Raw genomic sequence first — 20,828 nt, 5'->3', positions numbered from 1 at the left:
GTAGCGCAACTACTGTATTTACACGGGTAATTTGGGCACTTTTCTCCCCCTAAAATTAAGGCTTCAAAAAGGGAGTGTGCAAATTATGCTGAGATTTTGCGAACACATTGTAAAAAACTCGACAAAGGTCGTAAGATGCGATGTATACATAGGGTTGTTCATTTTCGGGTAAAACCCAATTTTACCCGATTTTTGCACCCCGAACGTGTTCCTAAAATATGGGGTAAAACCCGATTTTTCCCGATTTCTAATATAATTGTGCCCACGGAATTGCGGAAAAGCGGAAAACGGAAAAGCGGAAATTGAAAGCGGCAAACTTCTCATGCCAAGCTTCGATCACCTCGTAAACGTCAGGCTACAGCTGACTGTCAACGAGCTTTCCACGATGATCGGCAAAAGTGACCGGGCAAAAGGTGTTTTGGCTATGTTACCTAAGAGCAGTGCCATATTAGTAAAAGCTTGTTGTGAAGAGTTTTGCGCCAAAATCTCCACAAAATGGGACTGCTCTTTGAAACGCAACGTCTCATACAAAGAAGAAAACCAGTTCACATAGTGGAAACTGGGAGCCGTACTTGATCTGTTCCACAACGACTGCTGAGTCAGTCGTTTGATGACTACCGACCTCTCTTTATTTCCGTGATGGACGATGTAGGCTCGCTTCGCGAGGAGTTGAACCACTACTTGCTGGAAGCAAACCCCACAAATGAAGGTGCTGAAGTGATGGGACTATTGGAACGACGCAATTGTGCGTTACCCAAGGCTAGCAAATGCAGCGTTGTCATTGTTGTGCCTAGGTAATGGCAGCTGTGACGTTGAGCGAACATTCTCTCAGCTAAGGTACCTGCAGAGACCAGACAGGTCTCGGAAAGAAACCGAGATGTTGCGCATGCAGATGATTATGTATGTTAATAAGGACGTGTAGAACGCCGAGGACCAGCCCTCGTGAATAAAATGTTTCTTTTCTCAAAACTGACCGTTGCCCCTCATGCGAGTAATAATCAATTACCGAAGAAACGCCAAATTTTGCAATACTTTTTTTAAAGCAGCACAAAATATAGCCCTAATTGTTCCCCATCAGTTAGAGCAAATCGAATAAATTAGTTTACAAATTTAACCCGATAAAACCCGAATTTCGGAGTTTTTCCACGAAAACCCCGATTTCTCCCCTATTATCAAGCCGAAAAATAACGCCCGATTTTTACCCCCCGAATTTGGAAAAATATAAAACCCGAAAACGAATAACCCAATGTATACAGTATACTGTCACATGTACATTGACCCCATGACTCAGATCCCTCAATGGCGAAAAAAAAAGTTGACTCCAAATATCAGGCTCATAGGACCCCCCGCCCCACCCTACACTGTGCACTTCCCCGCAGGATGGCACGACTGCGCGTGCCATCCAGCTCAAAGCAATAAAAATGCCTCAAAGCAATAAACATGCAACGATACAAATTCGAAGCCAGCAGTCAGAGTCAAAAGGAGATAAAGGCGATAAAACGACATCCTAGCGTGTGGCCCGGCTCACTAGCGGCAAACCAAACAGCAAACATCTCAATAGTTTCGGATTCCGGCACGCGCAACTGTTCATCTGGGAAAGCGACCGCAAGCACGAGCGAGCTGAGTAAACGCCGTGCAATTCATCCCCTTGCCTCTCGCACTTTTCACGGCTGCACAGCCTGCCTTCAGCACACCCACTTGCATGCTGGTGGTCTGGCACAGTCAGGAGTGTAAAATATGAGAGTAAAAGTTTCTTTTATAAACCCGGACAATAAGTTAAGGGTGCGCACGTTATGAGAGTAAATACGCTAATCTCTCCAAGCCATTCACCTACTTATCACATACAGCCACCATGAAAGGAACTGCTAGGCTTGAAGGGGAGAGGAGCTATGTAACAGTTGACCCCTAAAACTTGCACATTTTTTTTTTTTTTCTCCCCTTTCACAAGATCAGTTCCCCAGGCAGACAGAGCTCAGTTACCCTGAAGCCTGCACCAGCCTTGATGATGCCAAGCTTAAGCGTACGATATTTTTGTAGTTGTTCTTTGCATCTTTTCATGTGCCCGTGTTAATTACACACCACTTACAATCGATATGAGAGAAACACGGCCTCTTCTTTACAGTCTGCAGTGCTGCATGGACATGCGGACGTTCCTTCTAACTCAGACTAAGTTTCATAGCACTAATGTGCATACCTCAGAACCATGAGAGGTGGCTCAATCACACTCACGTCCACTCACATTCACAACCACTCACTCAAACTAGCACTCATGGCCACTCACTCATGCTCATGTTTACTCACTCTTTTCTTGTTTGCTGGTAGCGGAGGGGATGAGAGATTTACTGCTGCCAATGACTGCGCTCGTGGCTCCCCTGGCATAGCCAGAGTCACAAAGACGGGGTGGTGAGCAGCTCACGCTCTGTCAGGCTATTTGGCCAATTTTCAGTTTCAATGCTCGAAGAAAGCGGTCACTTATTATGCATATTCCATGTCCCAAACCAATGTTACGCATATGTGCTCCCGTGCTTGTTGCCAAGACAATAAGTGCCTGTTTAGCACCATTCACCTCTACTCGTAATCACATCCACTCGCTCACACTCGCATCCACTCACTCGCACTCATCACTCACATCCATTCATACTCACATTCACTCACACTCATGTCCATTCACACAACCACTCACTTGCACTTACACTCATGACCACCTACACTCACGGACGTGAGTGTGAGTGAGGCGATATGAGTGCACTCGTAAGTGAATGTGCCGACCTATGCTAATATGTATATGAGAGTCATCTCACACTCACACGTGCTAAGTAAAGGTTCATTTAAAAGTGCCTGTTCTAAGTAAGCTGAACTGTAACCTGCTTTGTTTTGGCCACAGTCTGCTTCCATGCCTCTCCGAAAAGGCAAACTGCTCACAAAAGCTATGATTACCTTGTTTTCCCGGAGGAGCACCTTGTGGTTTGTTCCCCAGCAGTGCACCCTGTAGCAAAGGAGAAAAAAAGGAAAGTAAAATTTCTCTGAATTCAAAAAATGCTGGCACCCCCAGCAACTTGTGTTGAAGCATCAAAAAAAAAAGAGGAAACCACACGGCCGCATTATACAGTACCATGCACATTATTTGGAGGAGCAAGTTGCGTGCAGAGGCAGCACTGCACACAACTATCCATAAAAATGTAAGCAGTTTTAAGAGGAAGGCAACACATATGCTCTCTCTCTCTCTCTCTCTCTCTCTCTCTCTCTCTCTCTCTCTCTCTCTCTCTGTGTGTGTGTGTGTGTGTGTGTGTGTGTGTGTGTGTGTGTGTGTGTGTGTGTGTGTGTGTGTGTGTGTGTGTGTGTGTGTGTGTGTGTGTGTGTGTGTGTGTGTGTGTGTGTGTGTGTGTGTGTGTGTGTGTGTGTGTGTGTGTGTGTGTGTGTGTGTGTGTGTGTGTGTGTGTGTGTGTGTGTGTGTGTGTGTGTGTGTGTGTGTGTGTGTGTGTGTGTGTGTGTGTGTGTGTGTGTGTGTGTGTGTGTGTGTGTGTGTGTGTGTGTGTGTGTGTGTGTGTGTGTGTGTGTGTGTGTGTGTGTGTGTGTGTGTGTGTGTGTGTGTGTGTGTGTGTGTGTGTGTGTGTGTGTGTGTGTGTGTGTGTGTGTGTGTGTGTGTGTGCGCGCGCGCGTGTGTGGGGGGTGTGTTGAGCACAATTCAACAATTACATTGTGGCGATGATGCTAATAAGTTGTGTTGTTTTACACATTAGTAGAAAACTAAATATGGTTGAACCCACTTATAACAAATGCACTAGCTCCACTAAAGGCGATAATTATAACAGTAATTCGCTACATCTGGCCCCATCCTTAGCAACATCCAAAATATTATGTATGCATGCAATTCAGCACCTGTTTATATAAAAAAGCAAGCAATATTTGCTTGCACTATATCCTCGTCAGACCCAAGCAAAAGTTCGTCCTGTCCGCGCTAATCTAAAAAGATATATCCGGCCTGCGTGGTCCAATGAATGCACACAAAAAATTTGGCCGCCGTAGGTCCGATAGTTCTTCCCTTATGAGTTTTCTCTATGCTCTCTCCTATGAGCCTCTGGGCCTAGATAAACATGCAACAATATGGCATATATTTAGTTGAATACATGCATGACAGAATGCGTATTTAAATCAAAATTACAAGAAAAATCATGGGAACGCACTAGACTTGGGAGATGTTTGGGTGCTGGGAACAGAAATCTAGACAAATAACCAACTTGAGAGGCTGCTCAGACCGCACCTATTGTTTCACACTTGTTGAAAAGTTGGCTAGGTGGAACCACAGTGAGTACTTTTTGACTTCCAATGACACTTAAAAAAACGAATGTGCATTGTAATGTATGCGGAGTCTGATGAGGATAATATGGGTTCTTTATAAGCTGCCATGGTGGTCCTCAGGAGAAAACGAGGTCCATGAGGGCTGTGGTGTACTCGAGTGCCGTGGCACTGCTTACAGCTACAGGAAAAGGAGTGTCCTCATGACAGGATTCCGTCACATGTACCATAATCTCAACACTGCTTCACTGCAATAAGTTTAACCTTGCTAACCCTTCTACTGCATTGAGGAGAACCTCGTAGGCTGTTTCTCTTCTACTCGATTAGGTTTGGGCAACCCTGAAAACTGTTGTTAACCTCAAAATCTTGTTCAAGGCCCGAGTATACACGCTTCTTGGTGTCCATACGCGTTTGAAAGCAAAATCTGACTTGTGTGGCTTGCCAGGAAATGAAACAGACTACCGCCCGCCCAATGCACTAGTAGAATAAGGTGACGTTACCTTTCCACCTCACATACAAGGACAGAAACTGGCAGACTTATTTTCAAACATACAAGTTACCTGCTCAAAAGAAACATTAAGAGTGCATACAACTGCACAAACAGAATACAATTCAAGCATTTTTTTAAATCAGATTTTTGCTCCAGTATCACTTCAGCATTGCAGCTCCCCACAAGAGCCTTGTTCACAATGAATGTGACATCAAAGAAGAACTTGCACATGTGTGATATTACAGTAGACTCGCAATAATTCGAACTCGGATAATTTGCACTTTTGGCTAAGTCAATCAAATTTCAAAACTTTGGTTGGTTGGTTGGCTATATTTTCAGTGCATTTTAAAGCCATTTAATCCAAACCACAACTTCACTTAATTGGGACTTTTTGTTTAGCTACAATGCTCCTGGCGCATGAAAGAGTGGTGGCCGAGGTCGGATATGCCAGGTTTGCGGCACAGTGCGAGCTGATAATTCAGCCCCTCCAACCTGTTAACTCGAATGTGGTGCAAGGGGGACCATGTCGAGGTCCAATCAACATTCCAAGCCATCACAGGTGCCCTGTCGACATGTGGTTCCAATTTCTGAGCTTTGCTACCAGCCCGCAGCACCAGCAGCTATCGGCTGTGCATCAGCGAGCCAAGCCCAGCTGCGTGTCATTTCAAACACTGGTTAGCACATCACTGTCTTTGTTTTTTCTTTTAGAAGGTATCTCACTGTTCCGGAGCAAATGTGGATTCTACTCTTTTCTGTCTGCATAGTTCTGTGCCAAAAATATGTGCTCATTATATGGGCAGTTGTTCTTTTGTGTGGTGAAGCCTCTTTACAAGGATGCAGTCGCTTGTGAGGAGGTTCCACAGCTACTGCATTGCAGCTGTGAAGGAGGCAGCGGAAGTCTTTATTAATGTGACAGCATTATATGCCCCATTAGCCGTCCAAAGCCGTCTATGACATACCGTATTTACTCACATAATGCTTGCACTTTTTTTTCCAAAAAAATGACACAAATTTAGGGGTGCGATCATTACACGTGGTAAATATTTTACAAAAAAATTTTTAAGCACCGAAAGCGTAAACAAGTTGCAGGCAGACAACCCTTATCACACGGACGTGCTACCCGCAGTTATCGCGAACCGAGCTCTGTGATCTCAGTTTACGTCCTTAACCGAGAAGGTAGAGTGCGAAAAGCGCACGAGCTGGCCCGCTTCAAGAACATACTTTCTTCGCACTAAATCACGTTCCAGGAGCAACGCATCAAAATAGGCAGGAAGTATAGTGCTGCGCGACGGCGCTTTTATGCAGCCTTCGATCTCGTCCGATGGCGCAGCAACAGCGTACAACAGCAACGTCCCACAGCGCTCAAGCTACGCATTTTACAGCCGTTACACCGAAAAATATCCGGTCTCTGTAGCATCGTTGACATACTTAGGTGACACGTTCGCAACGCTCGGAGCACCGGATTCCGTGCGCTTACCGCAATGGTGCCGCCCGTGAGTGAAGCCACAGCGGACGGCGCTTTTGAATTGACCAACGCTATAATGAATGGTCTACTTATGGCGCTGCCTTACTGACAACCTAATTGTTTCATATTAAAAGAAATATATAGGATCGATTTCAGCGACGCCTTAGCAGCGGAGCTGGCGTGCAAGCAGATCGGGTCAGTCCAGTCAGTCGCGCTGCAACGGCGGCAGCTGCTACGCGGCTGCGAACATAAAAAACTAGCTTGTATCGCAGTTATTACTCCAACCAGCACCTCGGTACAGGTCAGCGATCCTCGAAGAGGATTCATTTTTGACATTCCCGAATCCCAGGGCTTATTATTTACGAGAACAAGAAAGTTTAGCCGGATCACCGCGTCACTTCGTTCTTTGCACTGCAACCCGGAATGTTGGCAAGCCTTGTGACAACGGTGAACCGTGGTTAAGTTTGGTATCCGCGGTTAAGCATAACCGCATTTAGACTGCCCGTGTGACCGCAGGTCAACCAAAAGGCTTCTGCCGCTGCCGCTGTAATGCTGACAGAGCAAGATGGTCATCTGCACGTGCCATCTGTCAGACAGGTAGCAAGTACGATCATCGTCGGCTAGACTTGACATCGTCAACAAAATGCAGCGGCAAGTTAGGGGTGCGATCATTTTGCGGGGAATAAAAAAAAATGAATTTTGACAACAAAATTCGGGGATGCAATCATCACGCGAGTGCGATCATTATGCGAGTAAATACGGTAATTCGGATGATACAGTACGGCGGTGTACAATGCCACAACACATGTAAGCGAACATGTATAGTCATGAATGATGAACCGTAATGTAATATGACCTCAAAAGTCGTGACTCAAGTCACAGTCATGACTTACGTCGTTCTGAAACATAAAATGACTAAGCACTTTACAAGTAATGTAAGGTGTATAGAGTTTGCACAAAGTATAGGTAGTGTGATGCATAATCATAGCCATGACTCAATCATTCTGCAATGTAGCATGACTCAGCACTTTACAAGTAACACAGCATGACTCGCACTTTACACAAAGTTGTGCAAACATTATGCATAGTCATGCCTCGTAGTCATAGTCATGACTCATTCTGCAACGTAGTATGACTCAGCAATTTAGTGCTTTTGCATTCTCACATATAAGCAATTACTTTAAGTGTCTCCGCCAAATTTTTACTTTGGAGCTGTTCTGCTTTGACACTCCAACCAGACTACTACTACTATAACACTCAGTATGAGCTACACCGCACAAGCGCCCAGGTGGGCACTAGTGTGGGCAGGCGCTCGCGTGGTGTAGCTCATACTAAATGCGCTAGTACATGCAACAAAGCATTGGCGGAACTGCGGAAGATCATCGTTGCGCGACAGTTTTCACTCGGCAGATGACCACTGCCTAATTTTTACAGTCAAACCCGCATAAATCGAACTCTAAGGGGATCGGGAAACAGTTCAATACTATATCGATAATTTGACATACAAAACACAGGAGTAGATCTGTTTGCAATCTAGAAGCAAGACTACATTGCACCCACACTAGTAATGCGTTTGTTGCCACAACGGGCTGCCCGCTTGCATTCTAGCAGCCCACCGATCGCTAGGCAGTGCTAGGCCTAACCTGCTTGGCATCAAAGATGCAGCATGCAATGTTTTCTAACTAGCCATTGCCTATCAAAAACACGTGCACTATGAATAGAATAACTGCACATTCAGATTAAGGAACAGTTGACTTCCGCAATGCCTTCAGCAGCAAAGCGAGCAAAGCACACCAGGAGAGGGCTGCCGCAGCCTTTAGTTTGGTTAGCTTCACCACATGAGAGTAACATGGAGTGGAAAGTGAGTACAATAAAACTTTGTTAAGCATAGTTGGCCTGAGCTCAGAAAAAGTATGTACTAAATTGTAGTACGGCTCTATTAATGTATTTACTTCCATAACTTGCACACTTTTTTTAAGTTAAAGGTGCAGTGAAGAGGATCTGAACTCCCCTTTTTTCCGCGGGAACTCGATCTACACGTTCCGAGCATTCTTAGAAACTTCGACTTATTGCTCCATGTGGCCAATTTCCCTGCGTGCTCCATATGTGGTAGCCTATAGCTCGAGTGCCCCAGAAGCTGCGCTTAAAAATCCCATTAAAAAGAAGCATAATCAGCAAATTTTTTGGCAGTGTTGTTACGGGCCATGCGATAATTCAAATTTTGGATAGTCTGGCTGTTCCTTCCAGTCCCTTGCAGTCCCAATTAACATGTTTTCACTCTACTGGAAAACCAAACTGATTATTCGTCTTTCAACCACCCAACCAGTTGGAAACTGCTGGTTGAATAAACAAATCAGTGCTTTTCACCCATATTTTATGTTGTGGTAATACTTAAAACTAAATTTGGATGGAGAAACATTTTCAAAATACTCTTTGTATGCATACATATCCATTAAGCAAATAACAAGTCTTGTTAGCGCTGCCTCACGCTGCTGATTGTTCCTCCCAATACAAGTGCCAACTATATAATGCATTTCTTGCTTCCACATCTACAACACTCAAACCTGAATATAACAAACTCTGACAGAACAAATTATGCTTTATATCAAACTCTTGGAAGTTATTCTAGCATAATGCATGTAAAATGTATTTTTTATAACGAACTCAGGGGTGGAAGCAGGCTCCAGCTTTTTGGAGCAGGCACGGAAGCAGCAAAAGCCTTATTTTGGAGCAGCTTTGGAGCAATTTGTAAGCCATTTCAGAGCATTTGGAGCAGACTGGCGACATTTAAATGCGACTGAGAGCAATTTTGTTTGCAACTAGTCTAAAAACTGCATAAATATTGATCACGGATCCCACAGGCCCGAATGAATTAAAATGACTGCAATTATTCTGAAGACATTCGCGAGGGTTCATGAAAAAAAAAAAAGAATGTGGCACCTACTACATGCAGTAGCTGCATTACATTAGCTGTTATTAATTTCAGTTCAGAAAAAAAAAAAAACATAATGGGGACAGTTTTATCTGTATTAGACAAACCCAGAGCACTTGACTGCAAAAACACTACATATATGGCGATTACACTAGTGGTAAAGTATTAGCCGAGTCAATGGAGGAAAACTGTTTCAGGCTGGTTTACTACTGGATGTATAAGAGAAAACAAGTGAAAAATGATTTGGTTTGGTTTGGTTTGGTTTATGGCGTTTAACGTCCCAAAGCGACTAAGGCTATGAGAGACGCCGTAGTGGAGGGCTCCGGAAATTTCGACCACCTGGGGTTCTTTAACGTGCACTGACATCGCACAGTACACGGGCCTCGAATTTCTCCTCCAAAGAAATTCAGCCGCCCGCCGCGGCCGGGATCGAACCCGCGTCTTTCGGGCCAGCAGCCGAGCACCATAGCCACTGAGCCACCGCGGCGGCTAAGTAAAAAATGAATCACAGATGGTAACTGGCTTGCAGCAAATATAATTACTAGAAGCAAAGTTGACTAGAACTAGCTACTGCCATATAAAATAAAAAGACCTTACCATTAAAGATTAAAAACAAAACCAGCAACAAGTGTCAGTTTGCTCACCACAGAAACAAGTATACAAATAGATTTGATACCAAAATTTGTCCCACTCAATCCACTTAATTGCATCATTCCAGTGAGGACTATAAAGACAAAGGACCTGCACTGTTCGCCCGATTGTGTCACATAACACTGCACCGAGAATTCGAGTGACAGGACTTGCTTGGTTTTAGAGCCTTTCAGTTCTGCATAACTTTTTAACAGCCACAACCAAACCGTCAAAACAGTGCAGCAGAATCTCGAATATACTGTCAGGACTGCAAAAAAAATCAATAGCCACTCTGCGTGGTGCGTGGGGGCACCACCTGACAAAGCACTTCTGGTGTCGAGATGAGCCCACTGCGCAGGTCTCGACACTTGAAATACTTCCTCAGGTGATGCCCCTACAAAGGGCGGCACAGGTCGAAACTTGGAAGGGAGGGGGGGGGGGGGGGGGGGGCTTATTCTCGATAGTACATTTCTCGCCAAAAAATTACTTTTGGAGTAGAATTCATGGTGAGTGGCATGGTTTTTTTTTTTTGTCGGTGTTTTCGCTCCACCGTCCACAACCTTGTATATAACAAATTTGGCACTGAAATTTGTTATAAGTGGGTTCAGGCGTATCAAATTATTCCATATATAGTCGACGACCAAAAATTCGGATGCCCGATTTTTCGGACAGGCTTGATTATTCGGACTTTTTCGCGGCACCTCGACATGGCCCATAGAGCCAATGTGTAAGAGCGCTTGAAATTTTGGATGCACCGCAACTGACCACTCAATTTTTCGGACCTCGTTCGCACTCGCCGCCAGCACCCAAGCCGCCATGAAATGTGTACAGTGGAACCTCATTAACTCAAACTGCAGGATAGATCGAAAACTTGATCAAACAAAACGAAATTCAAGCTTAAAGGGAGCCTCTGAACTTGCGACGGTGAAAGTCTGTGCGAGTCGGCACATTGCGCTTGAGTGTTTTCGAATTCGTACTGTTCTTGAATGTCTTCCGCCGCACGAACTTGAACCGTAGTCTGAGTTCACGGAACTCACCTGTGCTGAGTCTTTCGTCCCGAATACGGAACGCGAGTACGATCGCGGAGGCTACGCGCACACGGGGGCGCACAGGAGCTTCTAAGTGCCGTCTATGGATGGCGCCCGAGGCAGTGATTATCACCATCATCAACTTTTTTCTCTGCCGCGATTTTCCGCTGTTGATATCGGCATCAGTACCGCCAGCTCCAGCCTTTTGTGGCGTCTTAGCGCGTTTGCCGTAATAGTTGTGATTGTGACTTTCGCGTGCTGCCGCTGAGCTTCGCAGTTATAGCGCGATGGGCAAGCACCTTAAGCTACACGGTTAGGAGTTAGCTCTCAAATACGGCAAGCGTGCGGTGGGCAGGAAATTCGACCTGGCTGAGAAGTGCGTCCGATGATGGTGCAACGAAACTCGCAAGCAGCAGCAGTGGACGACACTGGTCAACACGTTTAAACTCGGTCTACTATCCTTCGCAGGCTGCACCTAGAAGCTTTCCGAAGTATTTCCAAGCCGAATGACAAGTGCGCCGGCCTGATCATCTCCCAGGGATTTCTGCGCATCGAGTGGTCTGCGCAGGCCAGGCCCCCAAGCGCAGCATTTAAAAGGAGCACGACAGCGATCCGCTGGCACTCGCACGCAGCAGCAGTGGACGACACTGGTCAACACGTTTAAACTTGGTCTACTATCCTTCGCAGGTTGGTGGCGTTTCACTTCTTTTGTATAGCTAGTAACGTCTTTACGCCCACTGTTGCTGCTGCAGTTCAGAATTTTGCTTTGTGATGGATTGTATGGCATGTCACAACCCGGTACCTGATGACGCTGTTTTTTTAACTTGTGTCTCATGTGATTACCCGTACCACCTCGGAAAATGTTCTGGTATATCGGCGAGGAATTTTAAAAGCAAAAGCGAAGCGCTCATGTCTACTTGGAATTGCCCAACCTGTGAGTCAGCTCAAAAGCGGCAAGGAAATGTGTCCGAACAATCGCAAGGATCTAACGTCGAGCTCAGGCTTGCTGAGTTGAATGAAAAGTTCGCTTTATTGCTTCCTCTTGTGGCTAAGGTTGACGCCCTTGCACAGCTAGTTGATAAAGTCAATGGCATTGAGGAAGCAGTACAAATGATGTCCGACAAGTATGATACCATCCTAAGTATGCTTGACAAGCAGGCCTCCGACGTTGCGGTTTTGCAGAAGAAAGTTGAGTCTATTGAGCAAGGAAATGCACCAGACACAACAGAACGTAAGCAACAGCTCAATGAGCTACAGCAGTACAGTCGAAGGCAGAATATGGAGGTTCATGGCTTCAAGGTGGAGGCAAATGAAAACCTGCTTGACAAAATGAATGGCCTGGCCAGCAAGCTCGAGCTTCCGCAGTTGGCGAACAGTGATCTTGACGCTCTGCATCGTCTTCCGCAACAAAAAGGGAAAGAACCTCTAGGGTACTTGTCCGATTTGTTTCAACACATTTGAAAGAAACGTTGATGAATTGTCGATCACGCCTGCAAACTGACGCCCCAGAGATAAGCTTCCTAGATAATTTCACACCCACGAATAAGCGGCTACTGTGGTTGGCACTTGAAAAAGGTAAAGCAAAAGGCTATGAATTTGCGTGGCAGAAAAACGGGCACATCCTTGTGCGAAAGGCTGCAGGCATGAACGCCATTCGCATACGAGATGAAAATGACCTGAGTAAAATAGAGTGATAGCATTGATGTATCACTCTTGGTGCGAACTGTTCACGAAATGCCATTCGTAACACGCGACTGTGTTTATCACAATTCTACTTCTTTTGATGTTCTAAAATCGGCCGCAAAAGCCCGGTCCACATTTTCCTTTTATCACGCAAACGTGCGTAGCTTAAAAAATAAGGATGAGGAGGTCAACATTTTTTTATCTTCTTTAAACCATAATTTTGACGTATTGGCATTCAGTGAAACACGGTATGCAGATACTGCCGACATTGTCCACTTCGAAGCATACAGGTGCGAAACCATGTCTAGAAAGAATAAGAAAGGCGGTGGAGTTGCACTGTACATTAAAAATAATCTTTCGTATCAGGCTATGCCAGAATACAGTTTCTCAACTCTGCACTACGAAACGCTTTTTATCAAAACAAGTGGTTTTGTGTTTGGTGTTGTGTACGACCCCTTTCTGCGTCTATGCAAGAATTTTTTTCTTTTCTTGATAATACATTAGATATGCTGTCTTCTGATAATAAACCAATTGTAATTATGGGTGATTTTAACATAAATGTGTTGGAAGAATCTCTGGCAACAAGTTACTTTCTCGACATCATATCTTTATATGGCTTCTCTAACATTATTAATGTGCCTACACGTGTTACTAGCTCGAGTGAGACCCTAATTGATTTATGCCTGACTAATTACGACGAACAGGACCCGACGTCAGGTGTCTTGTTAAGAGATTTTAGTGACCACCTGTCAACCTTTTGCTTTATTCCAAGATCGCGTGCACAAATCATTGCACTTAAATCCTCGGAAATTACGGTACAGCCAATAACACAGGAAAAAATTCAACACTTCCGAAACTTGGTTTCCTCTGTAAATTGGAACGACTGTCTTCGCGAAATCGACCCCAATGTAGCATACAATACGTTTACAGAAAAAATAATAGAGTTGTACAATTGCGCTTTTCCTATAGCAATCTTAACCAAGTGCAAAAAAGCACGAAAACCTTGGATTACTTCTGATTTAGTAAAGCGCATTAGAGCCCGAAACCATCTGTTTGGCAGATTTATAAAAACTAGGGGTGTGCGAATATTCGAAAATTTCGAATATAATTCGAATATTATATTTTTAGTATTCGTATTCGATTCGAAATCCAAGTATTCGTGCTGTCTCGAATATTCGACCTGTCGCGAATATTCGTATCAAGCCGAATATTCATTGTGAGCACCGGCGTTCATTTCGGTCCGCAAGCCCTATCGACAAAGACATAACAACAAGGCGGCCCCCAGAGCTATGCGCATGGACCTCCAAGCGCCATGCCGTAGCTGACTGCGCTGGTGAGCTTCAAATTTGTGGCTATACCTGCGAAGCTGCTATAGTCAGAGCTGTGCACGAAGTACCTCGCAATACGTGACCGTTCAGTGCCAAGTGAGAGGGCATTTTCTGTGGCTGGAGGAGTCGTTTCAACTGAAAGGGAACTACTTCTGCCTGACCATGTGGAGCAGCGGGTTTTTCTTCACGACAACCTTTTATGTTCATCCCAGCAACGCGCGTTCGTGGTGATGGCAAGCTAGCCTTAATCAATACTGTGTACCAGCCATCTCTGATATTTCCACTCTTCTAAAGATAATGTTCGAGACTGATACTTTTTGTGCAGCCACACACACCTTTTGTGTTCTAGCCGCCGCGGTGGCTCAGCGGTTATGGTGCTCGGCTGCTGACCCGAAAGACGCGGGTTCGATCCCGGCCGCGGCGGTTGAATTTCTTTGGAGGAGAAATTCTAGAGGCCCGTGTACTGTGCGATGTCAGTGCACGTTAAAGAACCCCAGGTGGCCGAAATTTCCGGAGCCCTTCACAACGGCGTCTCTCATAGCCTGAGTCGCTTTGGGACGTTAAACCCCATGAACCATAAACCAAACCTTTTGTGTTCATTTAATCACCGATAGTTGAACTGTGATATTCTTGGGTGCTCAAATAAATGTTTTGTAGTGGTTAAATGCGTCTGTCCCTGATTATTCGATATTCAATTCGATATTCGGAGCCAAGTATTCGTATTCGATTTGTATTCGAAGAATTTGATATTCGCACACCCCTAATAAAAACGAAAGATTTGTCAACTCTAGAACAGTATAAAAAAGTTAGGAATAAATTAGGCTCGGACCTAAAGAAATCTCGAATTCATTACTATAGTGGAAGGTTTTCAGAAATTTACTATGATCCGCAGAAAACGTGGCGTACTGTCAAGGAACTTCTGCAAAGATCGCAAACACAAATCCCGCTTGAAATGGAAATAGGGGGGCAGGTCCTAAGAGGTGAAGCTCTTGCCAATGTAATGAACAAACACTTTTTAACTTCTGGAAATTTTGATGGGGCTGGCTCTGGACATTTTGAGAAATACTTAGAGCATAGGCTAGCAGATACGATGTTTTTGTCTACAAGTAGCCCTGCAGAAATCTGCAGTCTAATATATAGCTTAAAAAACAACTGTTCCTCTGGTTATGATGGTATCAAAGCAGCACCAATAAAAGAAATTTCTGACTTAATATGTGTTGTGCTCTGCCATATAGCAAATCTTACTTTAACAACAGGCATTTTTCCAGAGAAAATGAAAATAGCGAGGGTGGTGGTCCTTTACAAAGGTGGCACGGTGAATGATCTTGGAAATTACAGGCCAATTTCAGTACTTCCTCCGTTCTCAAAAATCTTTGAAAAGGTTATTAATTCTCGGATTACTAGCCATCTACAGAAACACAACTTGATATGTAGCAGTCAATATGGGTTTCAGAAACATAAGTCAACTGAATCTGCCTTACTTAGTATAAAAGAAACACTTATTCAGAACATAGAAACTCATATCTATACCCTGGGCATATTCTTAGACTTTAGCAAAGCGTTCGACTCCATTAAACATGACATACTTATTAGAAAACTCCTGTTTTATGGAATACGAGGTATTTCCCTTACACTACTAGAAAGTTATCTCTCAAATCGTTCCCAATATGTCGTTGCCAATAACGTTAAATCTGAACTTAGAAACATAATATATGGTGTACCGCAAGGCTCCATACTGGGTCCTATGTTATTCCTTCTCTAAATTAACGACATTGTATCAATACCAGGCACGCCAGAAATCATTCTCTATGCAGACGACACCAGCGTTTTCTTTTCTACACCTAACTTATCAACTGCAGTTGCTACTATAAATATATGGCTGACGAATTTGTCACAGTGGCTTGCAGCCAACCAACTAGCAATCAATGTTAATAAAACCAAATATATTGTATTCTCTTCTAGCAACAGACCAATTCACCTCGCTAATCAGATAATTTTTCAGTCTCGACCTTTAGAGTGCGTTACGCAAGTGAAATTCTTAGGCGTACAATTCCACGAAAATCTCCGCTGGACACCACATATTCAGCGCATTAAGCGTACCATAGCACAATGCATTGGAATGCTCAACAGGCTTCGCCCATTTCTACCGCTCCGGCTAAGGCGCCAGCTTTATTTCAGTGCAGTTCATTCAAGGTTGCGCTATTGTTTGCTCATCTGGGGAGTCACTGGAAAAGCAAATCTTGAAAGCCTTTTTTTTATTGCAAAAGAAATCTATTCGCTTTATCGAAAATTTATCAAGATATGACTCCACATCTTCCTACTTCAGCAAAAACCAAATACTACCTATACAAACATTATATTATGAGCGACTGTCTCAGGTGGCATTCTTGGAACTCACAGCCAATCGTCAACAATTTTTTTCTAAATACACGACCGATCAAACACGATATGAGTTCAGGCACACAAAAATACAGAAACCAAGAAACAGAACAAACTATGGTAGGCAGTCTTTAAACTGGCTAATCCCAAACCTTTTGATCTCCCATCCAGACTTAATTGATATTATGGAGAAATCTTCCTCTCTCTGCTTTTCGTAAGCGGGCGAAAATTTATTTTCAGGAAAATGCACTATAATTTTTTTTTTCTGCTTACATCTTTCTATTGATCGCACATTTGTTTTATTTTTTGTGTACACAGTTAGTTTCTATATACATGGTCTGTTCTGAAAGTAGTAGGACTCACTTTTTTAAACAAAATTTATTCAAGAGAATAGTACAAACGATTACAATTTTTCAAGGTAGCACCCATCCGCACCTACTCACTGCTGCTAATGAGTTTTACAATTTTCGTACGCCTCCAGGAACGCCTGGACCGGAATGCTGTTTAGCTCCCTCGTCACGGCCTGTTGAACCACCTCTACCGATCCGTGATGTTTCCCCTCGAGCGTCGATTTTATTCTCGGGAATAGAAAAAAGTCTGGCAGGGCCAAGTCGAGGCTGTAGGGGGGCTGAGACAGCGTTGCCGCCTTGTGCGGGACAAAAAATCGGGGTCCTCATTCAGATTACGAAGAAGATCCTACCGATTGGCCTTTTCCTCCTCTGACAACACTCCCGGCACCAACTTCGCGCACGCTTTCCTCATGGGTAAGTTTTCTGTCACGATCCCAAAAACTTGGGTTTGAGGAATGCTCAAGTCATCAGCAATCATTCTGATAGATCACTGTTAAGTAAATGTTTCCCTCGCTACACATTTTCGTTGGTCTTGCTGGTCGAAGGGCGTCTGAAGCGGACGTCTTCCTCCACTCTTCCCTTACCTTCTCGGAAAAGCTTGTGCCTATCAAAAACACCTGATCTACCCATGGAAGCGTCACCGTAGGCCTCCTTAATCATGTTGTGAGTCTCTTTGCCCGTTTTACCAAGATTTACTCAAAATCTGATCGCGTATCGCTGATGCAGTAAACGCTCGACGATTCTGCGTGACGAGACGTTTCGACAGGGGTTCACAGTACAAGCGACCTCCTCTTTTTAACGGCCGAGAGCCAACTGCCGATTTTCCACCGCATTCCCAATATCCCCCTTCAACGATCCTGCACGCGCAGACCACCTCTCGTCCGCCCGTTCGCCCAGGAAAAAACCAGTCCTACTACTTTCAGAACAGACCATGTATATGTGGGATCTGTATCTGCTCTTGCACTGCTCTGTTTTGTGTTTTTTTTCTTTCTTTTCTTTTTCTAGGTATACTATTAGTTTCCATACATATTTTTGATCTATGCAATTGCACTGTCCTTTCCTGTGATTTTTTTAGACGTGGTCTCTGCTTAATAAGAATATAATGAATGTTTCTATTAGGAAGTTGTGTTGCACAAACATTTACACTGTGATCATTATATTGTTTATGTATGTGCATGTTGTGCCCCTTGCTGTTGTGTTCGAGTGGCGCTTAGGGCCCAGTCAGGCAGATTGATTTTCGCCTTTTGCCCTCTGCACCAAGGCACTGTGTTGTCTAAATTTTCCTGAATAAAAAAAAAAACAAGCTGCAAAAAGCGCGCTTTCCAAGGCAAGCCGTGCGAGTTTCCCGAACTGGAAGAAGAGCTGCTCCTCTATGTGATGGAATTTCGGAACAACGGCGACACGTTGACAGCGGACATGCTGTCGACGTGTCGCCAGCATGTCCCTTGTGTCCTCGTCTTTTGCTGCGCTACAGTGTATTGGAACTATGTACCAACAAGCCCAAAAAGCCACGCTACTGAACTATATTTCTAGCACAACGGGCCCGCTTTTTAATGTTCGCCAGAATCCCTGTGCTACAAAAAAAGTAGCGCTCGTGGTGTTCGTCTCTCGTCTCTTGTGTCCTCGTCTTTTGCTGCGCTACAGTGTATTGGAACTATGAACCAACAAGCCCAAAAAGCCACGCTACTGAACTATATTTCTAGTACAACGGGCCCGCTTTTTAATGTTCGCCAGAATCCCTGTGCTACAAAAAAAGTAGCGCTCGTGGTGTTCGTCTCTCGTCTCTTGTGTCCTCGTCTTTTGCTGCGCTACAGTGTATTGGAACTATGAACCAACAAGCCCAAAAAGCCACGCTACTGAACTATATTTCTAGTACAACGGGCCCGCTTTTTAATGTTCGCCAGAATCCCTGTGCTACAAAAAAAGTAGCGCTCGTGGTGTTCGTCTCTCGTCTCTTGTGTCCTCGTCTTTTGCTGCGCTACAGTGTATTGGAACTATGTACCAACAAGCCCAAAAAGCCACGCTACTGAACTATATTTCTAGTACAACGGGCCCGCTTTTTAATGTTCGCCAGAATCCCTGTGCTACAAAAAAAGTAGCGCTTGTGGTGTTCGTCTCTTGTGTCCTCGTCTTTTGCTGCGCTACAGTGTATTGGAACTATGTACCAACAAGCCCAAAAAGCCACCCTACTGAACTATATTTCTAGTACAACGGGCCCGCTTTTTAATGTTCGCCAGAATCCCTGTGCTACCAAAAAAAATAGCGCTCATGGTGTTCGTCTCTCGTCTCTTGTGTCCTCGTCTTTTGCTGCGCTACAGTGTATTGGAACTATGTACCAACAAGCCCAAAAAGCCACGCTACTGAACTATATTTCTAGTACAACGGGCCCGCTTTTTAATGTTCGCCAGAATCCCTGTGCTACAAAAAAAATAGCGCTCGTGGTGTTCGTCTCTCGTCTCTTGTGTCCGCGTCTTTTGCTGCGCTACAGTGTATTGGAACTATGTACCAACAAGCCCAAAAAGCCGCGCTACTGAACTATATTTCTAGTACAACGGGCCCGCTTTTTAATGGTAATAAGTTCGTGATTTTTTCGGTGAAATTTGATTTTCCGGACTGCCCGATTTTTCGGTCGTTTTTGCTGTCCGTAGAGAGTCCGAAAAATCTGTCGTCGACTGTATCAAACAAATTGCATTGAATCACGCTGTTATAACCGGCTTTGACTGTACTGCAATCTTAACATTAACATGCATAAAATCCTTATGCTCCAAAAAAGAATCACCCAGTACATTGGAAGCCATGAATACCTCTGTCACCCCAGTCTCTTGTTAGCAACCTGTATTACCATCCCCGTGTCGTGTTTGTATGAATTTCGTGTCTAATGTGAATGTTCTCTTTCGAGAAGTTTCTTCCATGACTTCTTAATTGCTACCGCATAATTAGAATGACATGAGTGCATTGTTTCAACAAGAAACATTGATGACTGGTTCATTCCGCACTTCTAAACCAATTATAAAAACCAGTCATTGAAACACAATCTCCCCTCACAACGAAATAGATATGAATTTCACAGCAATTTCTGAACACGTGAGACTAAGAACCACATAAAAAATACTCTGCATGTTAGTCCTACACATTTGTTGATGCGGTTGCGCCTTTCAAATGACTGTTGTTATTACTTGTTGCTCTTCCTTACTTACACATGCGCTGTGCTTACATGTATATGTACTGCTTTGAAAAACTGTACAACTTGCTACACTGACGTTTCAAGCAGTACCTGCTGTTTTGCATCTGTAATCTGTTACTCTAAGTTTCATGGTTTGCAACTATTAGATTACACTGTTTCAACACTAGTGCCTTATCTAGATAAAACTTTTATGTTGCATATCATCAGTTGTGAATGCTTTGTAAACACATGTGAGAACACATCGGTTTTACTGTTCTATTTATTCCGCAGTGCTTTTATATTCGCCACGCTCAACCCTGTAATGGTCACCTGGGCCTCGTCAAGCTGTCTCAAGCAGCTTTCAGCCCAGGTGCTCCGAAAAGCCTATATCTGGAGAAATAAAATGATTTGACTTTATTTGATTTGATTAAGGTGCACTTTGGATAATTCAAACAAAAGCTCTTGTCCCTAGAAGTTTGAATTATTAAGAGTCTACTGTAAATGATACTACACATCTGCCATGTTATGTGTCATACTTCAATGCCTTTTCATTGTCACCTCCACAACATCCTGTGCATGCGTAGGACAGCTCTAGTACAGGAGCTGAAACATTATATTTAGCACTGAAATTCTCTCAGTCAGCAGCTGTGTCAATGTTTTGCAATGTTATGCAGCACAATGGCAATAGAACAAAAAAAATTTAGTCCAGTTCTTTTTTGCACTATGTCTCTGACAGTAAAATGATACATTTCTTTGTTTCACCAGAGCACGCTCAAACTGCCTACTGGCATCCTACCTTCTGCTGCACGGGGCCAGCAGGCTTAACGGCACCACCTGGTCCCCCCTGCAGCTCAGCAAGCCGATCCTTGTGAACCTTCCCTTTCAAGTGCTGCACAAGACACAAAGACACTACATGAAAAAAAAACATTAACAAGCTGCACACGCACACATACATATTATGGATACACTTAAACCACTTGACCAGTGAATTGGTTGTACATGATGCTCGATTAGCATGCTACCACTGAGACCCTACACTACGAAGGGCACGACACCAAAGACCATGAAGAAAGAGCTCCGACAA

General features: G+C 44.1%; 1 protein-coding gene across 1 annotated transcript in view; it reads right to left on the bottom strand.

The window, feature by feature from the left end:
• The window catches only part of LOC149350548 (uncharacterized), an 83,177-nt gene that overhangs the window by 11,262 nt on the left and 51,087 nt on the right, over window positions 1-20,828 (bottom strand). The window contains exons 12-13 of the mRNA XM_089579605.1: window positions 20,541-20,633; window positions 2,938-2,986 (exon numbers count right to left, since the gene is read on the bottom strand). Coding sequence (XP_089435731.1) covers window positions 2,938-2,986; window positions 20,541-20,633 — 142 coding nt within the window. The remainder of the gene's footprint in view (window positions 1-2,937; window positions 2,987-20,540; window positions 20,634-20,828) is intronic.

The sequence above is a fragment of the Amblyomma mixtum genome, chromosome 3, assembly GCF_055824585.1.
Source record: "Amblyomma mixtum isolate Tamu chromosome 3, ASM5582458v1, whole genome shotgun sequence".
NCBI lineage: Eukaryota > Metazoa > Arthropoda > Arachnida > Ixodida > Ixodidae > Amblyomma > Amblyomma mixtum.
The sequence above is the reverse complement of the archived record's forward strand: the minus strand, read 5'-3'. Positions and strand labels throughout refer to the sequence as shown.